The sequence below is a fragment of the Prionailurus bengalensis genome, chromosome D1 (assembly GCF_016509475.1).
Source record: "Prionailurus bengalensis isolate Pbe53 chromosome D1, Fcat_Pben_1.1_paternal_pri, whole genome shotgun sequence".
NCBI lineage: Eukaryota > Metazoa > Chordata > Mammalia > Carnivora > Felidae > Prionailurus > Prionailurus bengalensis.
This window is the reverse complement of record NC_057346.1, coordinates 38,777,388-38,800,793: the sequence shown is the minus strand read 5'-3', so window position 1 is coordinate 38,800,793 and position 23,406 is coordinate 38,777,388. Positions and strand designations below refer to the sequence as shown.

Sequence of the window (23,406 nt, the reverse complement as noted above, 5' to 3'; positions counted from 1 at the left end):
AACCAAGCAAAAGCAATTACCGTATCTCTTGCCCAACCCAAGCTCTGATGAGTTAGGGAGTCTCTTAATTCAAAGTGAGACCATGAATAGAACAATAGACTTTCTAAGTTTTAGCGACCCCTGCTGTATGCCAGCATATACAACATGTAAGACATCCCTACTATGTACCTACCAGATACCTACACCTCAGAGCATTACTCAGTTCCCCCCAAACTCCCTTATGACTGTCTCACTGCTATTATTTCGTAGGTGAGGAAAGTCGGGACTAATTAACATGACGAGGCAGTTGAGCCTAGTAATTAAGAGGAAGGGATTTAAGAATAAAGACCGTTCTAGGTTGGCATCTCGCCCCTACCCCCTTAAAGGTTTAGGACTTTGCTTTTAAACTTCTCTTATAAGCTTCGATTTCCTTGTCTATAAAACAGGGAAAATAATGCCTACCTTTCACAGGGAGCGGTGTCTATTAAATGAACGCAGTACAAGCAACCTTCGTGAAAACCATGTCAAAGCCTGAAGTGACAGACCCGGGCTTCACGTCTAGCTCCATCTGGCTTCAAAGCCCTGGTCCGCACTCAGCATGGGCCCTCAGAGGGATAAAAGGTCCCTCAATGTTTTCCAAGATTGCAAGGCATCAGAACTAAGAAGACTGTTCCCTGCTCTGTAAATCTGAGAGCTGACACCGGAACATTAGGTTTCTTGCATCCGACTCAGGTTACACAACCTGTTTTACGCTGGAAAACTATAGTCAAAAGGGGAATGAAAACATCGAAATGACCTTTACTTGGATTCTTCCTGAACCAAACAGGGAATCTGAAGTCAGCGCAGGCTGTGGTAAGGGTGCACCTACATCAGCCCCAGTGCGCGATCCGCCTTTCAGATGCTAAAAAATTAAAGCTTTTTATGATTCAGTGCCCCCCACCTCTTTTCCGTCACTTTGCCCAGTCCCAAGACTAGTTTTGGGAATCTAAGGTCTTTCACATCACATCTAAAAGCACATTTTCATGGAGTTTGAAGGCATTCATACCTGCATTACCTTTGATGCAGTCATTTGGCCTAAGTTTCATCTTCATTTGGAAGCCCCCGGGACTTCCTTCGTATGTGACAGTGGTGCTATTTAGAAACTTGAAAACGAATGTAAAGGCACTTTGTAAATTGTAAAGCTGGAGGTATTTTAAAAATAGGGCTTTAAATATTAATAAAGGGTTTAAAAAAACCCACTAATTGAAGTATTCAAAATTTTGTGTAAATAGATCAACTGGAAAAAAATGCAGAGCATGAATGTGGAAACCTGGGCCCCATTTCCAGCTTTACTCCTGGCTCAGGCTACATACAACCCGTGTCCAAGCTTCCACTGGGGAAATGCTGGAGTATTGAATATGCTCTCAAAGGGTTGGAATAATGATAAAAGCATGTTATTTTTGCTAAGTTTTATCTTTAACCTTATCAAGCTATCAGTTACAACTGAGGAATCTTAGGACGGAGTCTCTGTAAATGGCTCCATTTCTGATCCCAATTTTTCCACCAAAGTGACAGACACCCTTAAATCAGAGCCCAGGCTTAGGGAAACTTAACTTCCCAGCTGTGTAGAGACGTTCCCACTTCCCACGTGCATATCCTCAAAGGTAACAAACAAACAAACAAAATCCTATTTCCAAAGGTTTTATTTCATGTACTGTTTGCTGTTTAGAACTTTCCTACGCTCTGCATCCTAAAGTCGATCAGTGTGCAAACTCTATCTCATTCAAAACAGACATGGCCGTTGAGTATCCAGGAAAACACAGGTGAGTGCCACATGCTTACTGGGCATGCTTAAGGAGCTGTTTTGGGCCAAGAGAAAAAGAAAGGAGTGCTTGCAGAAGCGAAAGATACCCCATGCACCCTCAGACACACACTCAGGGAGCTTAGAGGTTGAGGACACTCTTCTATACCAACATGTGGGCCAAAACAGAATTCTTTTCATCTTCCATCACGCTTTTAAAAAAGCAGAGAAGACATCACACATTAACTGACCTTAAATCAATGTCAAAGAAATGAGGAGAAAAAATTAATGCACAAAGAAATACAATTCACAAAACAAAATATGCAATGTTTTAAAAGCTGCATACATTTCAACAAAAAAGTTGGGGACACAGATTTGGTTATATAGATTTTTCAAAATATTTATTATAAGAAGGCTCCCTTTCCCATATTAAAAGGAAAACATATGACTGGAACTATTCCAAGAATGGAAACTAGGTTAAACCAATTCCCAAGTCCTTATCAAATAATGGATCCATAAAGGAGAGTATATTTTGGAACTTAAAATTAGGGAAGCCTATGCATAATGTAGATGGGGAAAGAGAAAACAGAACAAAGTCAGAATGATCGTTTACATTTTACAGTCTTTAATTAAGCACATAAAACTGTACTATTTAATATATTTCTCCATGAACTTTTTGTGAAATTCAGATCGCAGTGTATCATTTACAAATCTTTTGTCTTTCTTCTGATCATCTACACCTTTTGCACAGTTCTTGAAAACAACATCATCATCCCACCTAAAGGAAAGAAGCAAACAGAACGCTTACATGTCTGTATCAGGAGACATGAAAAAGTGAGTTGCAAAGCTTAGTCATTCCCCAGAAATATGCTCAACATATACATCATCTGATACAGCAATTACACCCAAAAGAATAAAGTAATTCTTAATAGGTTGTAATTTTGCTTTATTACAGCAGGAAAGGCAATTCCTATTTAGAACATACATTCTTATGACTTCTCCTGTATGAGAAACTCTGAGTTAAAAAGCAGAAATACACCGGCTTAATTGCATAAATATTTAATGTTTTCAGGTCTGAAACAAAGAGGCAGCCCTGGTATTACCCTGGTGACTGTAGATGGTTCTAGATGATAATAACTGGTCAATTTACTATAGTTCGGATTACCAGATTTTATGCTCTTTGATCAGTTACCACTTAGTAATCATCCACTATAGTATGTGCATTTTATGGCAACAAAAGAAGAAACTACTGGGGTATAACCAGTAAGGCTCATGTGCTGGCCCATGTCCACCTGTCACTGCTAGAGTAAAGAATATTCTGGGTGACCCTCTGAAGTGGGACAGAGCATGAGGAAGTGTGCACATGGATTCCTCCTGTAGCTTTCCCCCTTATGACCTGGCTGTGGCTCTGTTAGTATGAGGACAACTATATGCAGAGTCCTCTGTGTCCTTCTGGCGAGCCTCTGAATGTGAAGGGGGAGCTTGGGACTCTTCCCACACAGACGTAAAATGTAACCTCTGTAGGGCCAACGGCTCAATGCACTGCTCCATCCCTAGCGCTTGGAACAGTATCTGGGGGTGCCTGGGTGGCTCAGTCGGTTAAGCAGCCGACTTCAGCTCAGGTCGTGATCTCACGGCTCGTGAGTTCAAGTCCTGCAGCGGGCTCGGTGCTGACACCTCAGAGCCTGGAGCCTGCTTCGAATTCTGTGTCTCCCTTTCTCTCTGCCCCTCCCCAGGTTGCACTCTGTCTCTCTCTCAAAAATAAACAAACACTAAAAAAATTAAAAAACAACAGTATTTGGTACACAGCTAGTTATCAGAAATATCTACTGAAAGTAAGTACATGTTCATTCCTTCTCCTTCTGTCATTCTAATATCTGACGGAGAAGATGACCAGTGAAAAAGGAGTTTTTAGAGGCTTCACATAATATAGCTTGGTATAAAACTCCCAATCTGCAATATATACCCAACTCGTTAGTGTAAAGTACCTTCTTTTAACTTTGAAGTTGGCCTGAGGCTGGGATGGGCCAGTGAGATTAAGGAGAGGGTTTCCACTCAATATGTTTTCCATACGTATTCTTTCTTCTTCAGCTTTTTGTTCTTGTTCCTGTCAATGACAGAGGAGGGCTCATTTACTTACATTAATTCTGGGATCGATCTTCTTGCATAACTCCTATTTTAAAAGACTGTTAGGATTTTTATGAGGGAGCTGGAGTAAGAATCAAGGTAGCCTTTTTCTTTTTTTTTTTAAAAGACATAAGATATACCAGAAAAGTCTCACTTAATCCAAACAATTTGGCTTTTTTACTATAAATATTTCATGCTTGTCATCATGCATTCATTAGTCCGACTCTGAAATTCTAGAATGCATATTTAAACCTATTTTCTTTCTTGAAGTACATACAAAATTCATCGCTCATTCTAAGAGAATACATCAATAAATATATTCTAATAATTTCAGAATCTATTAAACATCAAAAAGACACATTTAGCAAAACTATTACCTTTATTTTTAAAGATGGGCTATATATAACCACAATTAAAAGATAATTTTATTTTGAACCTTAACAATGTAAACTTGCAGCTCCAGGGTTAGTGACAAGTTATTATTAACCAAGTAGCTCCTAAAAGAAAACAAACTATCATGTACAATCTTATATTCAGTTAACATGCATTTCTACTAATTCACCGCAGGTTTTTCCATTTTGTTCTTATCATTTATTGTTACTAAATCTCCATTTTTACACCTCTCATTCTTCATCAGCTACAAGCTCGTCCTTCTTCACTTTTAATTTAGCATTAACCTCTTTAAACCCAAATCCGCCTGTTTCATTCTTAAAAATATAAAATGCCTAGAATTCTTAGCGATAGTAACTGCTGACCTATCTGTTCAGGCTATTTTAAACCAAAGATAAATTCCACTTTATTGGATTTTAGGGATGACAAAAATTGATCAAGGAAAAAGAGACTTTCAATTTAAAATGAACCTAATAGTGTTTTATATCACTTTAAAAAAATAACCTAATTTTTCATACAGGCTAATGATTATTTCATTTTAATATCCAAGTGTGAACAACAGATTTCATTTTTAAGAGGCCAAATAACTGGGAAGTGACAAGATGCAACTTTCAGGGAAATAAACAGGGAAATTACTTTAGGTCACTTTCAGACCTTAAGCAAACAAAATTAATTATATTATCTATAATCCATCATAGATTAAGAGCAGACAGCTTTCTAAAAACTATGTATTTTTAACAAATTATATTGATGCTGAAAGTGAAAAGATATTTCTCTGAGATGCTAATAAAAATAAGAGCTCAAATATACAATGTATCCAACTTATAATAATAATGTATGTGATATGATAAAGCTCTGGCCATTTTATATCTGCATTATTTTTTCTTTCAGAGTCCTGGCTGATTGCCAAACACAGCACTGGAACAAAGGTGCCCACCCTTTCCATACTCAAGTACCAGGCACATTATGGTTCCCAAACATAGGCTAACAATGAGTAACAGCCTGCATATCAAATCCAAACTGCTCCGTTTTTATAAATAAAATGTTACTGGAACATGGATAGTCAACCTCATTCATTTTGGTATTGTTTGCACTGGCTTCTGTGCTACAGAGAGCACTAGAGACTGCATGGTCTGCAAGCCTGAAAATGTCCTGAAATATTTACCATCGGGCCCTTTACAGAAAGCTTCCTAGCCCCTGACATAGGGTGACTGGTTTGAAAATGTTATTTTGGGACACCTCAAAAACCAGCCACTAGAAAACCAGACAGGCAAACAGGAAAAAAAGAAATAACTGTCATTCAATCCCAAGAAACATCAATACCTTTTTGTACAAAGACAGTAGATGAGCCCCACAAAATTCCAAGATCTTTGTCTAAAATGTTTATTCTTGGGGTGCCTGGGTGGCTCAGTTGGTTAAGCGTCTGACTTCAGCTCAGGTCATGATCTCACAGCTCGTGAGTTCGAGCCCTGTGTGGGGCTCTGTGCTGACAGCTCGGAGCCTGGAGCCTGCTTCGGATTCTGTGTCTCCCTCCCTCTCTGCCCCTCCCCTAGCTCGCATTCTGTTTCTGTCTCTCTCTCAAAAATAAACAAACGTTAAAAAAATAAATGAAATGAAATACATTTATCTTTCCTAAAGGTCAACCAAATGCATTTGAATTCTATGTCTCTTTACATATCTAGAGCTGTTAGGCAAGCTGAAAGATTCTGGAATAGAACAACTGCCCTCTAGTGGTGTGCAAGTGATATCAGGAAAGTTCTTATAATTCTTTGATTTTTAAAAATTAGATACAATTATAGGCTATTATGGGAATTATGCCAAACTTTGATGAGAACTATCCTTAAAATATTCTTCTTCCGGGGCACCTGGGTGGCTCAGTCGGTTAAGCATCCGACTTCGGCTCAGGTCATGATCTCACGGTCCGTGGGTTCGAGCCCTGCATCGGGCTCCGTGCTGACCGCTCAGAGCCTGGAGCCTGTTTCAGATTCTGTGTCTCCCTCTTTCTCTGACCCTCCCCTGTTCATGCTCTCTCTCTGTCTCAAAAATAAATAAATGTTAAAAAAAAAAAAAATTAAAAAAAAAATTCTTCTTCCAATTTGAAATCCAGCAATGTTCTACTTCCCTAGACTCCTCACATGAACCCATGTCAGTCTTTTTCCCCCCTTTAAACAGAACAAATTCTTGGTTCAAGCTTGGTTCAAGCTTGCACAGAGAGAGGCTCATTAAAAAAAGCTGAGTTGTTTTGTTTAAAAGTGGAAGCAGATATCTTCATCTGAATGTCTCGTAATGAATCAAATTCAACCTGTTCCAGAGTTCGTCATCTCTTTTCTCTCCGTCTAAACACGCTCATCCTTCTGCCATCCCCTGTATTAGTGACTGGCAGCAACATCTCCCCAGAAACTGGGGGGTCATCGTGGCTGCCATATCTAATCAGCCACTTTATCTGGTCAATTTTTCTTCCTCGACAGCTCTATCAGCATCTACTTGCGTCTCTCAATTCCAATTCCTACTGTGCAAAATTATCATAATTGCATGTGAGGATTACTGGAACAGCCTCCTCAATCAGTTCTCTCAATACAACCTCCATACCTCTGCCAGCGTAGTCTTTCCAAACTGCGTATCCAATAATTTTATTATTCATGTTTCCCGGTGTTACTGAAATATTTCATAATAAAATAAACAAAAAAATAAAATGCATATCCAACCTTATCGATCTCCTGCTGAAATCAACTAGCTCCTCATGGCCGTCAAAACCCGAGTCCAAACTCCTTTAGCGCTGGCTTGTGAACCACTAAAGCTGTGACCTGTTCGAGCTCACCTGTTTCTTGTCTTATTTTTATTACTATGGCCAATTCATCCAAAGTTTACAAGTATGTACTATGGGGGCGCCTGGGTGGCTCAGTCGGTTAAGCAACGGACTTTGGCTCAGGTCATGATCTCACGGTTCGTAGGTTCGAGCCCCACATCAGGCTCTGTGCTGACAGCTTGGAGCCTGGAGCCTGCTTCGGATTCTGTGTCTCCCTCTCTCTCTGCCCCTCCCCCACTTGTGCTCAGTCTCTCTCTCTCTCTCAAAAATAAATAAAATGTAAAAAAAAAATTAAAAAAAAAGTATGTACTATGGATCCTATGTAATCCTTGTAACTCTCACTGAGACAGACATTCTTTTCTTTCACTGTATAAATGGAGAGAATATGGGGACCCAGAAGTTAGGTAAATTGCCCTAAGTTATATAAAACCTATTGACAGACTATATCAACATATGCCTGGAAAGAAGGCTGCAAAGAGGAGACAAAGACAGCCTCATTATATCCATGGGTTCTCGGTAGGCCATGATTTATATCGTATTCAACTTTGATTCCTCTGACACTTACTGGACAATGACTCAATGTCTGTTGAACATATGAACAAGTATGTGAACGAAGAGCAAACTGGTAGTATTATTAGGCATGTCTGAGCTATTTGGAAAGAATTTTTTTTTTTTTATTATTATTTTATTTTTGAGACAGAGAAAGACAGAGCATGAGCAGGGAAGGGGCAGAGAGAGAGGGAGACACAGAATCTGAAGCAGGCTCCAGGCTCCGAGCCATCAGCACAGAGCCCGATGCGGGGCTCAAACTCACAGACTGTGAGATCATGACCTGAGCCGAAGTCAGATGCTCAACCGACTGAGCCACCCAGGCGCCCCTGGAAAGAATTTTTGACACAACCAAGGAAGTTAGGATGTCATAAAAATAATAGGACTTGTAGACCTACAAGTGCTGTAATATCTAGACATGGCATGATTTCTAATACAAGATGATATTACTTACATCAAAAAATATTTCTAGTTTAGCACAGAAGATGGAGAAAGATGTAAATATTTAGTATTTCCATTTTACCTTCCTGGCCTGCTCTTCAGCTCTTTCTTTTTTAATTTTTTCTAGCTCTGCAAGAAGAGCTGCAGTATCATCATCATCACTCTCCTCTTCAAAATCTTCATCTTCATCTTCCTCCTGAAAAAGAATGACAACGGCCCAGGAGATTGGAAAGAAAATGCACATTATTCATTTATTTTTCCATAAAAATCACACTTATCAAATCTCTGGGGCAGCGGTCAGTTTCCCGTTGGGGAAGATAAATGTACTTAAATATAATTAAAATCAACAAGCAACCAAAAAATAAAATAAAACCCCACAAACAAGCTTACAGAATACTTACTAAAATATCCCTCATGTTTGAGATTGTTACTTCAAATAGGGTAACAAAATATCTTTCAAATTTACAGGGTCAAAAGAGATTTTACATATGAAAATAGTTCTAAAATCAGAGAAGAAACACTACACTGATATACGCAGTACATATGTACACGGTGTATCACCCTGAGAGTCAAATAATTTTATTAGCTCAAAACAACTTTTAAGCTAGGAAGTAAGGATAATCAAAAGTACAAAAAAGGGTGCTATATTCTCAGAATAATTTCAAACAAATAGTTATTAAATCCCATTTAAAATTGGGTTCCCTTTATTTACTGACTTCACTACTGCATTCAGTCTGTCAGGTCTGGAATTAATTGTTGACATATACATTTAGTTTGATGCTCCCCACGAAAGGCCACTCATGTTTTCCCACTGTATGTAGAAAACTGCAAGTTAATTACAGACTATAGGGCCCCACTGAATTTTAACGTTAACTGAAGCACTAATTCTAAAAACCTTCCACTTAGATCGCTTCCCTTCCTAAGCAGAGGAAGCCATTAAGTTGAAGTGCACATCTAGAGAGGGCACCTTTGGTATCTAATGTGGAAAGTCTCCTGGGTTCAACTCTTGTGGGTGCTGACAGACACCCTAGGATGAGGAATGCCCTCTGGGGGTACAGAAAACATGGTCAACCTCCAGGATTTAGTACAGAGAATTCTTTTTTAGGGAAGCTTATTCTTTAATAGAGCACTTCCTTATGTGGTTCTCTGGAGATCAAACTTGCCCTTGAAGTTTGATTACTCTTGTGATTAATACTTTTTGTTTAAGAATCAACCATGGGGCGCCTGGGTGGATTAATCGGTTAAGTGTCCAACTCCTGATTTTGGCTCAGGTCATGATCTCACGGTTCGTGAGACCAAGCCCCGTGTCCAGCTCTGCGCGGAGCCTGCTTGGGATCCTCCCTCTCTCTTTCTGCCTCTCCCCTGCTCACGCTCTCACTCTCTCAAAATAAATAAATACACTTAAAAATCAACCATAAAGCTTAACACTGATGTCAGGGCTACATGTGAATAACAGGAAGTAAATAAATACAGGTCACTTCTCAAAGTCAAAGAACAAAAAAAGCATTTCAGAAAACACAATAAAAAAATGATCACGTGGAGATCAATGGAGGAAATAAAACATACATCTGTTAGAGGATCATCTGCATCAAGGTTGGCAGCAGGAATCTGGTCTAACCGAGGTTTCTTTGACACTGATGAGGACGTTGTATGTTCTGGGGGAAAACAAACATCATTTAGCTTACTAAAATAAACACTGCATTTCTTGTAACATTTTAGGGACGTGTGGGCACAAAGAGCTTACAGGAACCACAGTGCCTGGAATGTGCCCTTGGTTAAGTATTTGTTGAATGAATTAATGAAAGTATTGATTTGAATAGGAGAACTATATAGCCCCTCTCGGGAAATTGAGGAAATAGTTTACATATACTGAAAATATAAAAAAGCTACTGTAACTGATGCCTGTAAATGCCTGCCAAAAACTAGCGACAAAACTAAGAGACCCTCATAGACAGAAACTTATGGGGCTCAAGGAGTGTGGCTATTCTCAACAGTAAAAACCTTTATGTGAGGGGCGCCTGGGTGGCTCAGTCGGTTAAGCGTCCAACTTCGGCTCAGGTCACGATCTCGCAATTTCTGAGTTCGAGCCCTGCATCGGGCTCTGTGCTGACAGCTCGTAGCCTGGAGCCTGCTTCAGATTCTGTGTCTCCCTCTCTCCCTGGCCCTTCCCCTCTCGAGCTCTGTCTCTCTCTCAAAAAATAAATAAACATTAAAAAAAAAAGATAAAAAAAAAAAAACAAAAAACACCTTTATGTGAACTGAAACAACAGCTGCTAGATATCCCCAGGTCATCCTGTTCCTTCTACCACAGAAGCACAGGTGGAATTAGAACCCAACCTCATCAGCACTAATCTAATCGCTTAAGAAAGTGTTACTGATGTCTTAAAGCAAACAATATTTTAAACTGTTCACACCAATATTTTAAAGGCAAACAAAATACTGATCAGTTCCAATTAGAACATGAAAGAAAAACCGTTATTGACCTAATTTCAGGAGACAAATGTCTGGGGGTAGTGTTAGTACCTCGTGTTGGACGATCTCTATTTTTTTCTCTGGCGGCAGCTCGCTCTCTCTCCTCCAGCTCTCTCCTGAAGTCACGGTTGCGAACCTCTTCAGGGGCATCCTGAGTGGTTTGTCTAAAGGAGAAACAAATGAGGGCAAAAATGTTACTTAGGCAACATGGATACAAGTTACATCCTTGTGATGTTTCCAACATTTCAAAAAGCACAAAGTGAGTCACACATATTTTCCCATAAGGCTGCAGATGAATGAAAATGTCTTTACTTTTTGTTAGCCATGTCATCTCAGGGCTCATTACCGTGACACTTTTAATCTCATAATGATTAGTGCAGACCGTGCACAGGCCCTCTGAGGTAACTATTACTGTGCCACCTACATATGGAAATTCCCAAGTAACAGCAATTTCTGCATCAGTAATATACAGTAGTGCATTATAATCAGAGCATAATGTTAATGTCAAATACTCTATTGCATTCTACGCCTATGAAAATAGATGACTTAAGTGATCAATCCTCAAACATGCTACAGTCTCATGACCATGCCATTTAACATTTTTAGTCTTGTTTTCTGAACAAGAAAATGAAAAGTCTTCGTTACCTATATTTTATCTTTGTGTGAGAAGGTAGGTCTCTACTTGAATACTGCTTTGAGAGTTGGCTCAAATCACCTTCTCCTTTTCCTCTCCCCCCTCTTGCAGGTTCAAAAGTTGGCCTAGCTGCTGTTGTCATCTTTTATGCTTTAAAGAAAAACAGTATCCAGTTAATTCCAATATGATAAACTCTCATTGCATAAAGTATTCATAAATATCCATCCTTGTGAAATAACTTCCAAAACTCATTCTCCAAAATTTACCTAAAGAATCTCAAACAAAATTTTGAAGAAAACAAATTATGAAGCTCAGGGTGTATAAGGAATACAGCTTCTTAGGCAGCTCTTAGTGCAAAAAATCTCTCGTGAAGATCTGAGTTTGTGTTCCTGTTCTCCTGTCTCTGTGACCTTGGGCAAGTCACCGGGCTTAAGTTTCTGTGAAATGGGCTAGATATCCCTCAAAGGATTATTATATGAGAATTGAAATGTCAAAGTCTTGTAAAATTTAGCACTGCCACGATTAAGTTTTAAAAATTCTCAACTCAACATTACTCCATGACACCCTAACTAAACCTCGTACAACAGAAAATAGGCTAGTGACGACAAGAACAAAAATTACTTTAAAATCACTGACAAAGTTAGTGAGTGTCCTGGAGAAACGTGTGCCAAAGTTTAATGACGGTTACGTGGGCAAAATTCTCCGACAACCTTTTGTTGATCCAATTTTCTCCTACAGCCACCGTTATAAGTCCTGATCTTTTGTAGGTTACAAAGCTCAAGGCAGGACACTCCCCCCCCCTCCTCCCCCCCCCCCCCCCCCCCCCCCGCCAAAGGATTCTGATAAGCAAAACTCCGGGACCCATTCCTTGCGTTACTTTTGGTTTTGAGCTGCCAAGAGTGGTGCCTGGCAGATGTGGCTCCTAAAGCCCCGTTAAGGGTCCGAAAAGCATGAGTGTGGGGACGCTGGGGGAACCGATATACTGTCCCAGATTTTCAAAAAGGGAAAAGGGGTGTATGCAAAGGGAGAAACTGGGTTGTCTGCCGCTGGAGGCGCCGCCGCCTCCCACACATCCCCGGATCAACGTCGCTCCCACCTCCCGGGGGCTCGCCTTCAGGCTGTTACCAGAAACTCGCTGACTCTTCACCCAAGGCCGGACTCGCAGGGGGTTGGGGGGTTGGAGGGGCGTGGACCCTATTTAATGCTGTCTGCAAAGCTGCCTTCACGCTGCGCGCTCCGCGGCCGGCCTGGGATTCGCCGGGCTCTACCACCGCCCGCTGCTCCGCGGCCTCCTCCGCCCGCGCCCGATTCTCTACTGCCGACTCCGGCCGCAACCACCCTTTCCCGCCCCTCTCGGACAACAGAGACGACCTGCTACCCTCCTGCCGCTCACGTCGGCCGGGGTCTAATGCTGCAGCCTCCGGAAATCATACAGACACCATTACGACTCGTACCTCCCAGGAGCCTCTGCGCCCAAAGCCAGGGCCCAAGACCCGGAAGCAAACCCTAAGCTCTTTAGTCGCAGTTTAGAGGCGGAGGCGGAGACCAATCCGCAGCAGGCAAGGTGGAAGTCGACGTGACGACAGAAAGGGGCGGGGCCGAAACGGCCCAGGGGGCGGGCGTTTGAAATCAGTGCTTTAGGGTAGACCCTAAACATCATTTTATACCTTCGAGAACCAATTACTTAATGTCTCTTCCGTCTTTCCCTTCCCCGACCCCCTCCCAGACTCCTTCATTCCGGTGCTGCGTGGACGGAAAGCCCCGGGTAGCCGACACCACGTCCCCGGCTAGCGAGAGAGAGCGTAGAGAAGGATTACACCAAACTGTTTAAATCCAACGGCTCCAGCTTCCTCTCTCCTGAGCTAGACCCAACAAGCCTAGAGAGTTGGGCTACGGAAAAACTAGTGTTTTCATTTAATTGGATATGAAGAAAGAACAAATATGTACGGGGGCAACCACGATCTTTATAAAGGTACCATTCCTGCAAAAATATTAGTCTTCAAAAGCAAAGGTTGTATTCGTATTGTTTGTTAAAATTTCTAGTTTTTAGAAAAGTCTAAGTTCTAGTGGGAGGGGAGATGTCACTATTCGAGATTCATTTATGAACCCGATTACGAGCGTTTAGAACGGTGGGCCCAACTCCCAGAAGCACGAGATGCAGTTATAAGATGGCTACTCAAGCGTTAGGTGAACTTTTAATGAGACAACGAACGAGGCGGGGGGGTGGGGGGGGGACCTCACCAGTCGTCTTTCCTCCCTTTCCCAAGAAGCACTCTGGGAGCAGGGCTCTCGTTTGCTTAGCCCATATTGGTATCTCCTCACATAGTTTTTGGCCACAGTAGATACTCAATATTTATTAAACAAATGAAAATTCAGCTCCTCCAACTTGGTTTCAAGTGTAAAGAGCTCATTAAATTGAACATTAAAAAGCTTTATTTTCGGAACTCTTTCTTTGAAACTTATAAATGAAAAAAAGTAAAAAAAAAAAAAAAAAGCCCCTTATAAAGTTCAAGGTGAAGATCTTAGTTCTTAATGGAGGTGTCTCTCCCCTAGTTTTGCACACCTCCGTAAAGGACGCTACCATGTATGAGTTATTAAACCCAAATCTTGAGGATCCTAATTGAATTCCTTTTTCTAAACCCTTCACATTTAGTTTATTTGCAAGACTTGCCAATTTTACTTCCAAAATGATACCCCACATTTCAGTCCACTGCCACTACCCTAAGTCTAAGACACTATTTTTCACCGGCATTTGTAATTGCTCCCTAATGCGTCTTCTTGCTTCCACTTTTGTCCAACGGACAGTTAATTTTGCGTATAGCGGTTGAGAGTGACCTTTGAAAATTACAAAGCAGGTAGTGTTACTCTCCTGCAGAAAAATCCACTGCACTTAGAGTAAAAGTCAAATTCCTTAATGTGACCTGAGACCTTGTGGAGTCTGGTTCCTGCCTAGCTCCTTGACTTCACTTATAATCAGACACTTCTTACATATTAAACTTTAGCCACAGCCAACAGGGCGTTTCTGTTTCACAAACGAGGATAAGGTTCCTTTGTACTAGGTTTTCTCTGTTGCCTGTGCCCCAAGACATCTGTTAACATCCTTCAAGTCTCTCTGCTCAGATGTTACTGTGTCAGTGAGGCTTTTCCCTGACATCTTCTTTGTCACCCCCAAGCCCCGAACATGCAAATACCGTCACATCGCCCTACTTTATTTTTTTTGTAGTACCAAATGCTGCCAAATTTATTCTGCCATTGTTTTTTCGCCTTGTTTTTTGTCTGAGAGGCAGTATAGCAGAGTCGTTAAGAGATAAGGGATCTATAGCCTATCTTGGTGCTAAATTCCAGGCCTGCCTTTGACTAGCTGTTTAGCCTTGCCCTAAAGGGAAAGTTATTTTCCCTTTTTGTGCCTTCAGTTTCCATTATATAAAATGGGGATAATTCTAGTCTTGACCTCCTATTGTTATGATAAGGATTAAATGAAGTAATACTTGTAAAGTGCTTAAAACAGTCTCAGCAAACAGTACTTGCTAAATTAATGTTAGCTATTATTATTATTAATATTATTTTTATTATTATTGTCTATCTTCCTATATTAGAACATAAGTTCCAGGAAAGCAGGAACCTTGTCTCTCTTGTTCACTGGTGTATCCTCTGCATGTAGAACAGTGCCTGGCACATAATAGGTGCTGAGTAAGTATTTGTTGAATGAATGAATGATTGATGCACTATGAAGTGGAGGAAAGAAGTAACAATGACAGGGTGGTGACACAATTATAGATAATACCCCTGGTTTCTATATCCCAGCTGCCCTTATCAGCCCTGAGTCCATCACCCTGATTCATTTTGCTCTTAGCCCACCACCGTGGGCTAATCTTTGGATCACCATGATTAAATAACCACCCCTGTAATTAACACCCACATACAATCTCATCAGTCCATGAAGTTAAAAGCTTTGACTGAAATGGTCTGAAAGTAGTAATTAGAAAACACTAAAAAAGTGTTTGCTTAAGTGATTTTAAAGTACTGATAAATGAACCAAAAGCTTTTGACTTAAGTGGTTTGAAAGTATTAGGAAAAAAAAAACCTAAAAGCAAGTTTACTAAAAACTTAAAATATACCTTATCAGTTACCTTTGCTGGCAAAAGTCATGTATAACCTCCCAGGAGTTCTCATTTTAAGCCCATTACCACAGAAATCCAGTTGTACCTCGAATTCTGCCTGCCAAACCTCTTATGCTCTTCTAATTGCTTATTTTTCCACTCTGCAATGATATGATTTCCCACAGTCCCCTCTTTCTTCAAATCTACACACCCTTTCCACCCTCTTTTCCCTTCTCATCCTCTTTCCCAGGAATGGATGATCTTCTGACTTCTTGCGAAAACAAAAGCTCTTAAACAAGGATTTCTCATGTGCCCTCCAGCAGATCTACCAAACTGCCCATGACTGTGCCCATTGCCCTCAGCTCTCTATGGGTTAGTAGACATGAGATGACCTAAGCCCCCTCCTTTGTGGTCTGGATCCTAATCCCTCCAGCCTTCTTTGTAACTGACATCCTGCTGTATTTCTTATCTCTCATAATCTATGAATCAATCCATTCCTTGTAGATCATTCTTATCAGGTTTTGGATATATGTAGTAGATCTTAACCTTTAACAGTGCTCCTTCATTTTAATATGACAAAGGCAGTCTTTTAATTCAATGTGTAAGGGATATTTTACATAATAACTATGACTGTAAAACCGACTCTTGTGGCAGGATGTAATGTGGAGTTCTAGCTTCAGAATTTACACAAATACCATGTCCTATTGAATTGAATAGCCAAAAGGAAAAAAAAACCATAAATATCTAAGAAGAAACCTTAAGAGACTATTTGCACAACCTAGGGTTTGCAAAGACCTTTTGAGCAAGGCAGAACACCTAAGAGCTGTGCAAAAAGTAAATGTAAAACTTTATCTATATAAAATTTTTATTTTATTAAAGAAGGTGCTTAAAACAAAGTCAAAGATAAATGCTAGATTAACAGGTGAATTTTGTAATACCTATAACATAAAAGGTTACTACTACTATACATAACAAAATACAAACAACCCAATTAAAAAAATGGGCAAAGAATATAAACAGGCCATTCAGAGATAGCAATTCCAAAGAAACAATAAACACAAAAGACACACAACCTCCCTATTAGGATGATGAAAGTAAACTAATAATTCCCACATTATAGTATCAGATTGGCAATAATTTTGACAAATTAACAAGACAATTGGATGGGATTGGGAGAAAAGGGGATCCAGCTAGACAATAGGCATTGGCTCCTGATTTCTCTCACAGTAAAAATAAAAGGTGCTCACAGTGACCTACAAGACTCTCCCCTACATAATTGATTTCCTCCCTTGCTCATGTCTCTCTAGGCTACATCCCTTCCTGGTGTTATGTGATCATATCTCCTGCCTTAGGGTCCTTGCAGTAGCTATTTCCTTGGCCAAGAACACTCTCACTTGTCTTATTCAGGTGTAGGTTTAAATGAGGTCACCCAAACATGACAGTCCTATTGAAAGTTGCAACCCTCCTCCCCGTTGGTCCCCCAGCATTCTGTTCTCCTTATCTCCCTTATCCTGCTGTCCTTTTCTTTTTTACATAGCATATGTCCTCTTCAGTGATCCTATATAATTTAGTTATGTTTATTATTTCTTTCTCTACTTATTCCATGCAGTATATAAATTCTACAAGGGCAGAATCTTTGTTCATCCCAATGATGTAAGCCAAGCACCTAGAACAGTGCCTGGCACCAAGAGATGCCCACAATTTTTTTTACAGATGAATTAATGAATGAATGGATGGATGGATGAATGAGTGATTGAGTGAGTGAGTTCACAGGGAAAGAAATCACATTTTGGTATAAAAAGCTATTGCCTTAATCTCTTTTATATTTTAAAGGAGAGAAAAGTAATTTTAACATTCTGCTAGTCTGGAAATAGATTTGAAATGAAGATACACCAAGACCCAGAAAGATTTCTTTTCAGGAAAGAATCACTAAATGAAAAATCCTGTGACTATCAGGCTCTATAGGCACCATCAAAATTCTAATTCAGTCAGCCCCACCCCCATCCAGTCACAGCTCTAATTTAATCCAACCTTCTTTCAATTCCTCCAATTCTAGTAAACCCTCTCATTTTTACAAAGTTACAAAATGTGAAAATTTTGCTTGAAAATGTTTCTTTGAAGCTTTGAATAAGAAAATGAAGAAAAACCCCCAGTGGTCACAAGTCAGAAATCACGTTAAAACAAACAAACAAACATAAACAATGGCATCTGTTTAAACTGTTTAACTTGAAAATGCCCGATTTTCTAAGATAAAAAAAACAAACTGGTCCTTTGTTTTGACAAGACTAGATGCCCTGAAGCCCAGAGAGATGATTTTCTGGAGACAACTTCAGAATGAAATTTGTGATGGTTCAGGCTAGATTACTGGATAAGTGTAATTTTAACACCTTTTACTTAATATGAGCACATGGCTACCTCATCAGCTGGCCAGCCCATAATTACCAAGACAATTAAAAACAAACATATTAAAACAGTTAAAACTAAACAACTGATGTGGGGAAAATAAAGAGACAGACATACTGGGCAAATTCTAAGCAATGCCAACAAAAGAACCGTAGCAACATTATCAAAAGTATTTTGGGGGCACTTGGGTGGCTCAGCTGGTTAGGCATCTGACTCTTGATTTTGGCTCAAATCATGATCTTGCAGTTCACGAGATCAAGCTGTGCATCAGGCTCAGTGCTGACAGCTGGAGACTACTTGGGATTCTCTCTCTCTCTCCCTCTCTCTCTGCCCCTCCCTCATGTGTGTTCTCTCTCTCTCTCTCCTTCCCTCCCTCCTCAAAAAATAAATATTTAATAAAAAAAAGTATTCTTTAAATAGAATAGCATTAAGAAGGACATGAATAGGGCCATCGTATCATATCATAAAGAAAAATACTCTAGGAAAATATTCCAATCATGAATATGCAACTATGTAGTTGGGAAAAATATAAAGCAAAAATAAAGAATTAAAAGGAAAAACTGACATCCATAATTACAATGAGAATTTTTTTTTAACGTAAGTTTTCTCAGATTAATAGATCAAGCAGACAAATTAACATTGAAGCATTGAGTACATATATACATATGCTCATTGCATTTATATATGCATGTGTATTTATATATTATGTTTATATGTGTATAAAATCCTTGAAAATGAGAATACACATCATTTTTAATAAACATTGAACATTTACAAATTTTAATCAAATATAAAGCCCTCAAATTTCAATAAATGCTTATGTATTTCTAAATGATAATATTTAGTCTTGCCAATTTTTGAGCTTTATATAATGTTAAAAATGTTATATAAATGAATCATGTGTTCATTGTGTTTTGCTTTTTTCCTTCGACTTAATGTATATTTTGTGTAGCTGTAGTATACTATGTGGAATTCCATCGTGTAAAAATACGCAATATGTGTTATTTATTCTAATAACTATGCTTTCTGATGTGGGTGTTACAAATAATGCCACTATGAGCACTCTTATAAATGTGCAAAGGTGTATGTGTGTACATTTTATTTATATATATCCTGTCAGCAGGGTGAGGGTTCTAGTTCCATACTTTCACCACACTTGATATTGTCCAGCTTTTCAATTTTAACTCACCTGATAGATGATAGTAGTATCTTATTGAGGTCTGAATTTGCATTCTCTTGATTACTAAACAACATACATATGTTTAATGTCCATTTGGACTTCTTTTGTGAGGAATTGAGGTCTTTTTTCTATTGATTCCTCTGAGTTTTTAGTACTTAGGTACCAGCTCTGTTGCTTATTTGTGCTACATGTGTATTTTCCATTTCTTGACTCCTCCTTTTGGTATATTTTGATATAGAAAAAGTCTTAGTATTTGGGTAGTTCAGCTGATCAGTCTTTTCCTTTCTGCTTTGTGCATGGTTATTTATTGATTGAGAAATTCTTCCCTACTTGAAGTTATAAGAAATTCCTGGATATTATCCAAAAGTTTTATAGTTACAGCTTTCACAGTTCCGCTAGGAATTCATTTTTGTGCATGCTGTGATAGAGAGGTCTTGAAATCTGGTAAAGCAAGCCGTCTTATCTTGACCCTCTTTTATGAGTGCTGTACTATTCTTGGCCCTTTGTGCTTCAATATAAAATGTGAAATGTTATATTCTACAAAAATACTTTTGGGATTTTGATTAGAATAACATTGAATCTATAGATCAATATAAGAAGAATTGACAATTCTACACTATTGAATCTTTAAATCTATGAACAGTTATGTCTTTCCATTTATTTAGGTCTACTTCAATTGCCTCTAAGTAAATTTATATTATTTTCTTTTTAGAAAACTTGCAAGATTTTGTTATCTTTGGCCTTATGTGCCACTTAATTTTTAATACTATTGTAAATGGCATCTTTCTTAAATTTTGATTTCCTAATTGTTGCTGATATATATAAATTTTTTTATATATTGCTATTTTAAATTCAGAGACCTTCTAAACCTTCTTATTAATTAAAGTAGCTTATTTATAAATCTTTTGGATTTTTCATATGTGCAGTGATATCTGTGAATAATGATGGCTTTGTTTCTTCCTTTCCAATCTTTCCCCTCTCCTCTCTCTTTTTCCTTGCTACCTTAAGTTGGATAGGACATCCTGGGCAGGGTTTAATAAAGAAATCACAGGCATCCTTATCTTTTTCCTGATCAGAAAGGGAAAGCATTCAACTTTTACTAGTAAAGGGAAGGCTTTAGGTAGATGCACTTTACTCAATAAAATTTCCTTAAAATTTTTAGTTTGCTAAATGGGTGGTGAATTTTATCAAACACTTCTACATCTAGTGGGGTTCTCTTTTAGTTTGTTAGTGTGTTCCTGTATGTATTTATTTAACTATCAACCTTTCATTCTTAGAATAAACCCACCTTGATCCTGATGAATATATTGCAGGAATCAATTTACTCAAATTCTATTTAGGACTTTTGCATCTATGTTCATAAGTGAGATTAGCTTGTTATGTTCCTTTCTGATAGTGTCCTCATTAGAGATTCGTGTAATAAAATGTGTTGGAAAATATTCTTTTTTCTTTTCTCTGAAAATTTGTCTAAGGTTGACGTTGTTTCTTCTTTGAATGTTTGGTAAAATTTGATGGTTAGACCATCTGGACTTAGAATTTTATTTGTGAAGAGAGTTTTGAACTACTGTTTCGGTTTTCTTGATGTTTATAGATATACTCAGTGCTCTATTTCTTCATGTGTCAATTTTGCTATTATGTTTTTCTAAGAATTTGTTTCATCTGAATTTTAAAATATATTGGCTCAAAGTTATTTATTCTGTCTTTACTTATTTTTTAAATGTCTGCAGCAGTTACAGTGATGATCTTTTAATCTTTCCTGATGTTGTCACTTGTGCCTTCTATTTTGGGTCTTTGCTATTTTCATCAGAGGCTTTCGATTTTATTTGACTTTTCAAAAAAACAACCTTTGATTTTGTTCATCCTCTCTATTTTATATTGGTTTTCTATTTCATCCATTTCTGGTTGTATTTTTATTATTTTCTTTTTTCTACTTTTGTTGCTTTTTTCCTAAATTTCTGAAATGGATGCTTAGCTCATTTAATTTTTCAGACTTCTTTCTTTTCCTTTCTTAGATATTTATTTAAATATATAAATCTTCTTTTTAATACCTTTTACTATATCCCACAAGATTTGAAATGTAGAATACCCCCCTCTAATTTAAAGTATTTCCTAATTTCCATTTTTATTTCTTTCTGATTAAAAGTTTGTTTAGAAATTTATTTTTAATTTTATAAAATTTGGGATTTTCTAGGTGTCTTTTTAATATTGATTTCTAACTTTGTTGTTTATAATTATGGCCTGCCTGCTTTTAGCCCTTTAACATTTGTTAAAACTTGTTTTCTGGCCACAGGTTTATGGTCAATTTTGTAAGGTTTCCATAGGACTTGAAAAAAAATTCTATTCTGTATTTTTGGGAGTACAAAGTTCAGTATATGACCATTAGGTCAATTTTTAGATTTCATTGCTCAAGTATTCTATATTTCTTTACAAATACTTGATCAATTAGTAGAGTCCTGGTCCTGTTTTTCTTGATTCCCTGTCACTCTCAAAAGTGTGTCAGATTGGTGTTAAATGATATGATGTAACTTAAAGTTTAGAACCACTCTTATTAAATTCTGAAATGAATGTAGAATTTCTACTAATCAGTCAACATTCAGTATTTTACTGGAGATCATATCTAATTATATAAGACTTCCATTCCTGCCCAGCTTCCAAAAAAAAAAAAAAAAAAAAAAAAAGAAGCAATGACTACTGGAAAAGAAGAGATACGAGTTTTGTATTTTTTTCAGAAAATATCTATATGGAAAAGTCTAGAATCAATGGTCAGGCTGGTTTAACTAATAGGAAAAAGAGGTGTAAAGTTTGAAAAGAGATATAGATCAATAAATAATGAAAATTAATAGAAAAATGTCTATCATAATACACTCAAAAAATTAAGAAGTTCCTAAGAATATATCTAAGGCAACAGATACATTATCTTTATGGATAAAATTTTGAAGCTTTATTGAAATACATATAAGATCTGAATAAATGGAGGAATACCAGTTAGTGAATGGGAATGCCCAGTATGGGAGATATGTCCACTTCAAGTTTTTCTTTAACTCATGCAATTTCAGTTGAAATCAATAATATTTTTGTGGAACTTGAAAAATTTATCCTAAAATTAATACTGAAGTTTAACTCTACTAATCTACCCAAATTAATTCTGAAAAAGATGAATAAGCACATAGGGACTTGACTTACCAATTACCAATACTAAGCATAAAGCTATTATAATTAAATAGTATAGATTCAGCACAGAAATGGACAAATCAATGGACTTGAATGTAGAGTTTAGAAAGAGATCCATGTTTATATTGGAACTTGGCATGTGAGAGTGGAAGATTCCAACTCAGTGGGAAAATGGGGATAGACAGATTTCTACAAACAACAACAGCAACAACAACCAAAACGACAATATAGATCCCTGCTTCCCAACAGCATTCTAAATGGATGAAACAAAGAAAACAAAAGAAAATAAAATCTTTGTGACTTAAAGGAACAGTATGTTACTTAAACAGGACATAAGGGAACAGATCATAATGGAAAAGATAAGTTTGATTACATTTAATTTTCAAAATACCTAAAAAAGACACCATGAACAAATTTAAATGGAGGTGATGGGGTGAAGTGAGCTATTTACAACACTGTGACAGACATAGAATTAGCATCACAAACATTTAAAGAACTCTTACAAATCAGTAGAAAAAGAAAAACTAATTGAAAAAGCAAAGGATATAACTGGTATCCTGGTATAACTGGTTCATAAATTGAAACCCACATAAAGGCAATAATCAATGAAAAGCCTGCACCTCATCAGGAAACAATCCACACAATCCTATAAAAGGAAATAAACAATTTTTCCAAGCAAATAGTTAACTAAAAATTTGACATTCTCAAGTGCATCTAGGGGTATGGAGAAAGAAACTTCTATTCAGTGCATGTGTTAATTAGGAAAATCACTAGGTAAAGCAACTTGACCTTGCGTAATAAAATGCAAAATACAGTTTCTGTATCACCTAAAAATATCTACCCTAGGTAAATTCTCACATATAATTACCAGAACACACATAAAAGTTTTTAGTGTAGCATCGTTCATAAAAAACAAAACAAAACGAAAAACACTTAAGTAATCTAAATACCCACTAATAGAGAAATGCATTGAATAAAGTATATTCTTATAAGAGACTATATATGTATATTTTTGTGTATTATGAGTTGAGACAGTGTTGAATTCAAAAACTGAAAAAAATTAGCATATTATGAAATCATTTATACAAAATAAAAGTAGTAGATACACAAAACAATAGTCCATATTTTTAGTGGATACACAACACATAACACACATACAAATGAAAAGACATCCACCAATCAAAAAATGCACCAAATTCATAATAATTGTTTATGAGGCTGGGAAAGAAAAGAAGATTAGGATTTGCAGTTTACATCTAAAAGGGACTTCCACTTCATCTGAAATATTTATTTCTTCTATTTAAAAGTACCTGAAACAGGAACAAGATCCTTGAGGATGTCTGTTCTCACTACTTCTACTCAATATTACACCGA

General features: G+C 37.7%; 2 protein-coding genes across 7 annotated transcripts in view; one reads left to right on the top strand and one right to left on the bottom strand.

Annotated features, from left to right (window-relative positions):
* Positions 1 to 1,643: 1,643 nt before the first annotated feature.
* On the bottom strand, positions 1,644 to 12,745 carry CWC15 (CWC15 spliceosome associated protein homolog). 5 transcript variants are annotated; one of them, XM_043579904.1, is made up of 7 exons: positions 12,633 to 12,745; positions 11,190 to 11,328; positions 10,596 to 10,708; positions 9,639 to 9,727; positions 8,155 to 8,268; positions 3,748 to 3,866; positions 1,644 to 2,537 (listed from the first exon to the last, which is right to left on the bottom strand). In XM_043579904.1, the coding sequence occupies exons 2-7, from the start codon at positions 11,318 to 11,320 to the stop codon at positions 2,408 to 2,410; spliced, it is 696 nt and encodes a 231-aa protein (XP_043435839.1). In that variant the 5' UTR covers positions 11,321 to 11,328; positions 12,633 to 12,745; the 3' UTR covers positions 1,644 to 2,407. The 5 variants fall into 5 exon arrangements, with proteins under 5 accessions (XP_043435839.1, XP_043435838.1, XP_043435837.1 ...); XM_043579903.1 differs by having other exon boundaries at positions 12,572 to 12,678; XM_043579902.1 differs by having other exon boundaries at positions 12,550 to 12,667.
* Positions 12,746 to 12,775: 30 nt separating this feature from the next.
* The window catches only part of KDM4D (lysine demethylase 4D), a 34,579-nt gene continuing 23,948 nt past the window's right edge, over positions 12,776 to 23,406 (top strand). The window contains exons 1-2 of one of the 2 annotated variants that reach the window (XM_043579900.1): positions 12,776 to 13,150; positions 14,775 to 14,868. The gene's annotated coding sequence lies outside the window, so the exon portion shown is untranslated. Of the gene's footprint in view, positions 13,190 to 14,774; positions 14,869 to 23,406 lie in introns of both variants that reach the window. The other variant, XM_043579901.1, reaches the window with a different exon arrangement.